This window comes from Carassius gibelio, chromosome B6 (genome assembly GCF_023724105.1).
Source record: "Carassius gibelio isolate Cgi1373 ecotype wild population from Czech Republic chromosome B6, carGib1.2-hapl.c, whole genome shotgun sequence".
NCBI lineage: Eukaryota > Metazoa > Chordata > Actinopteri > Cypriniformes > Cyprinidae > Carassius > Carassius gibelio.
Window position 1 is genome coordinate 28,066,194 of NC_068401.1, and position 5,000 is coordinate 28,071,193.

A 5,000-nucleotide genomic window follows, 5' to 3' on the forward strand; every position below is an offset into this window, starting at 1 on the left:
TTTAATAGTTTGTTAACAGTAACAACATTGTCAAATCTGATTGCATGTTACATTTTGATGAAGATAATAAAAAAACTATTTTTCATGTTAACTTTAAAGCTGCTATAATCACACATCATGTGAATGAATGAAATCTTCTTTTAATCATTGTGTTTGTGTGTTATTGCTACTGTAAGTCTTCCAAATGTTTATTTCTCCAATCATATTTGTGTTCTTGATGTATTATCACTGATTGAGTGTGTATCATCTGATACATGCATCTGAAGTGTGTGTTTTCATCCCGTCCCATCATGCTTTGTGTTCTGTGTTATTGTAATTCATGTTAAGTCTGTCATCATCACAGAAAGCTCATGATTCTCCCCGGCTAATCTCAGCATTATTCAGTGAGTTTGTGATGACGTGACAGTGCTTCTGTGCTCTTTCTGTTGTGGATGGCTGCTCAAACAGTTTCCATCATGGACATCAGATCATCGTGAGCTGCTCCTCGACATCGAGCACGTTTGAAAGCCATCAAGAGTTTTGTTGAACTGAACGCGTGATGTTGAGCAGGTTATTCTGTGTCTCTATCAGGCTCGACAGCTGAAGAAGAAAGAAGATGAGCTGAAACATCTGGAACAGTTTTACAAGGAGCAGCTACAACTGATGGAGAAGAAGGTGTGTGATGCACAAACACAAACACACTTTCAGATCTGATTCTGAATTTGACCCATTTACGAACCTTTTTTCAATGCTAGACATAAAGCGTGTCAGTTTTTTATTATAGTGCTGGTTTGTTTTCTCTGATGTCATATTAAATATAGTTGGTGTGTCTGCATTTATAAATGCACATGTTTGCATAAATGCGATAACATTGAGGTTATGATGATTATGCGGCTTCATCTAAACCATGATGCTCTCTCGTGTCACGTATCAACATCCTTTATGCTTCTTCTGTGTGTGACCAATACGGAGAGATGAGCCGTGGGTGCAATCCAAATGTGCGATTTTATGCTTTTAAAGTAGTTTTAGATCATTTATTAACTGCGTGAGATAGATTCAGCTTGTGCGTATTTGATGTGCACAAACCATTTCATCACTGCAACAGAAAAAAAAAGAAATGAATTTTTTGAGAACTGAAAAAAAAAAAAAACATGGATTTTAAAAACATAGAAACTGAGAATATATTTACTTTGCATCAAAAGAAATGTGGAAATTTGATCTTATAAGCCGTAAGTAGTAAGTCCATTGCTATAAAAACTCACATTTATTAAATGCTGTAAAAATGAAATGATTAAAAGCATCAGATGGCCTGAAAGCGTCTGTCCACTCGCTGGGAAAGGACTCTGATTGATCAGAAATGTTTTTGGATGTCCAGAAATCAGTCTGGGGCTGTTTATTTATTTATTTATTTATTTTTACCTTGAGTTATCAACGCCACAATAAAGTTGTGTAAAGTTTATAAATAAAATAATTTCTTGTGAATACAAACCGACACTAACAGAAGTTGCTGCATAACGTTCATAAGCAGTTTTTCTGATTAACATCAAGATTTAAAGGTAAATATGACTGTGCAAAGGAAAGTGTATAAGTCGGGTGCTTTAAAAAGGAAACTGGAAGTTTTGTACTATTTTTAATCTCCATTTTTATCTTCATAAGTTTATTTTCAATTTAAATGAGCTGTGTTGTGACAAAGTATAAATATTATGTGATCCTTTAGGTACTTTGGGCATAAAAATGTAAATCAGCAAAATGTGTTAAATGCATTATACTGTGTCACAGAAACATGACATCAGCTTCTCAAATATATTTCATTAGTTAATTATAGCTGCATGGAGCTGATGCTGTAGATGGATCATCATTCATGCGGTTTGTGCAGAATAATGTCTCGATCAGAGACTAAACAGACTTAGATACTGTGTGTGTGTGTGTGTGTGTGTGTGTCTTAACAATAATTACACACACACATACACTGCACTGTAGTGCTTTCATCATTTAAGACGCTTAATATATTCTCTTCATTGCATTCCATAAAACACAAAACATAGTCATATCTCACCTCAAATTAAATAAATGAATAAATAAATGTATTTATTATATTATATTATATTATATTATATTATATTATATTATATTATATTATATTATATTATATTATATTATATTATATTATATTATATTATATTATGTTATGGAAGCCAGCAATTATGACTATTAAGACCATTAAGCTTTTTTGCATTATTACATATTTTTAAGAAATTTAAAGACCTCCAGACATTCATGAAAACACTCCTGGTCATATTTCACCTCCAATTAAATAAATAAAAGATAAAAAATATTATGTTATATTATATTATTAATAAGACATATTTTTATGACAATAAGGTAAGAGTTTCTGTATTATTACATCATAATCATAATTCGCAAAAATTATTATTAAGGACAAATTATATTATATTAATCGTCAAAATAATGTAACATTGCAAAGAAAATCATCTTAATGGTCGTAAAGTCAGGTTTTATTGCTTTTTGCTAAATCTATTTTCTTGTTGATTTAAGCATGACACATGAGCCAAACAAACTTCACAGACCGGCTCAATATGACACATTCAGACTCAATCAATCAAGTGAATGTGAGGCAGAATTATCTGTTTGTCCAAACCATGGCAGACGAAGACATGTTCAAGAAAACCTGTCTGAAAACAGTCATTATTTGTGCAATTTAATTTGGTGATGCTAGTGTACAATAGTTTTAAACACACACACACTACACACTCCTCCATCCCCGAATCTTTTCTCTTTCTCTGTCTCCTTCTCTGTTGAGGTGAGACCTTTAATCGGCTCTCGTCTGTCATGTGTGTGTTATACTGCTGCAGACTGTGTGTGATGCTTTAAATGACATTTTTAAGATTCAGCCTACACACACTAATCTGAAACGCTTTGGTTAAGCTCTCAGAGAGAAATCCTGAGCGTGACACAAAGGCATCTCTCACACACACACACCGCACACACACACACACACACATACACAGACACACAGAGAGAGGAACAAAGATCCTGATCCCACTGGCTTTCTCTTCTGCATGTCTCTCTTCACTCTTCACACTGTAATGTAATATTCATGTCCTTCATCTTAAAAAGGGTTTGTGCTTTTCACTCTGTCAAGCTTTTGCAAGAATAAATCAGACTCATCTGCTCATGTTATCAGATGAAGCTCTGGACCGATCCGACTGATATCTGCTCCAGTCTCAAACATACAGGTGTAACTTCTTCTTCATTATTGTCCATACAGTCAGAATACACAAATCTACATCACATAAAATGTGTCCTTTACTTATTTTATGGTATTTTCCTGTAATGCTGTGTGTAACAAACAAAGTAAAAAGTTCACTGCAGTTTCCTGCTGAAATCAACCCTAGAGGCAGTTAAACCCCAATGACTTTTATTCCTTTATAACAGGAATCATGACTACAGAGACAGATTTTCCATTAGTAAAGACTTATTTTGACTTGGTTGCATGCACAACTCCTCAAAACACCTCATATAATCTCAAAACACTTTTACTATGATGCATGATTTGTAAACTAATATATTTTGATGTTTGGATCACATTAACAGCGCCATATGTATGGCTTTTCTGATGCAGTAAACTTGCTCGGTAGCGCACCTGGTACAACATTGTGTTTGTAATGCAATGTGTTCGAGATCCGGTGAAACACGAGTCAAAGTAAAAGAGACTTGTAGAAACATGATTGCTTTAGCAAGTGTGTTTTATCTTTCATTTGCTCTTAACACTGTCGGTGTAGGAGATGCATTATTTTCAATTGCAATAGAGCATTGACCTTTTAGCGCCACTCACCAGATATTTCATTTCCAATTGCTGCAATGTATCTTTCAAGCATCTGGCAATTGTGAGCTTATATCTCACAAGTCAGACTTTTTTCTTGCAATTCAGAGTTATAAACTCATTGCAAGATATAAACTTGCAAAGAGTTAAAAAGGTGAGAGAAAAAGTTGCATTTACCTTTTTATTTGTGACAACGCTGAAGGAAAAAAAGTCAACATTTTGAGATGTAAAATCAACCTTGCAAGTGTGAGAAATATAATTCACCAACGATAACAACATGGTTTTTGTTGTGTTCCACCTTTAAGTGAATTTGAGGGAGTTTATGCATGTGTTTAGGTGACACGTTCCCAATCAAACACATCTGCTCCAGCTGTGCTGTCAGTGTATTTCATCAGAGAGACACAAACAAGCGTTCTTCACTTCTACTGAGGTAATGCCTCGCACAGAAAGACAGCGATGAAAACAAACAGAGCCGCTTCAGTAGGGCTGAGAATCAGGTATTAATGAAGCGAGACACCAGAGAACGAGCCGAGAATCAAAAGATGGAGCGAGACACATTATCAACATTATCTGAGCTTTACTCATTTGCTTTTTATCCCATTAGACTCGAACTTCTCTGAGAGAGGAATCATGGGATCTCTGTGGCAGCAAACTCTTATTCGAGGTGTTCATCATTATTTACTAGATAGTGATTTGTCAACAAACTCCTTAAAGACACAGTTCACCTGTTAATAATCACTCACACTTGTCTCTCAGACTGATGATTTCTAAAGCTGTCTCTGGCCCTCTTGCGTCGGTTAATTGTAGATGTAATAAGATAACGGAGTCTAATTACTCCTGATGCGTGAAGATACAGACTGTGAGATGGTAATAGTTTAATAGAATAGTTTTTGTGTCTTGCTGGATTTAACAGCTCAGAGCTGAAGGATCGAGCAGATATTCACTGATTAAACTCATCGGCCAGTATTTCACACTTCTGCAGCTTTGATTAGATTCCTGAAGTCCATCTATAATGTCAGCAAAAGTGCAGTTGTAGAACCAAAAACAGTCATAATTCAGGTTTTCATGATTATTTACACCTCTAACTATTCATATTTTTGATACTGTACCTTTAAGACGACTTCTCCCAAAATGATTTTCTGAACTGTGTTAGTTTAGTTTTATTTGTATGCTATTA

At 34.8% G+C, this 5,000-nt stretch overlaps 1 protein-coding gene across 7 annotated transcripts in view; it reads left to right on the top strand.

The window, feature by feature from the left end:
• chchd6b (coiled-coil-helix-coiled-coil-helix domain containing 6b) overlaps nucleotides 1–5,000 on the top strand; it is a 105,491-nt gene that overhangs the window by 3,267 nt on the left and 97,224 nt on the right. For all 7 annotated transcript variants that reach the window (XM_052559310.1, XM_052559308.1, XM_052559306.1 and 4 more), the window contains one exon: nucleotides 571–654. In XM_052559310.1, the coding sequence (XP_052415270.1) occupies nucleotides 571–654 (84 nt within the window). The remainder of the gene's footprint in view (nucleotides 1–570; nucleotides 655–5,000) is intronic.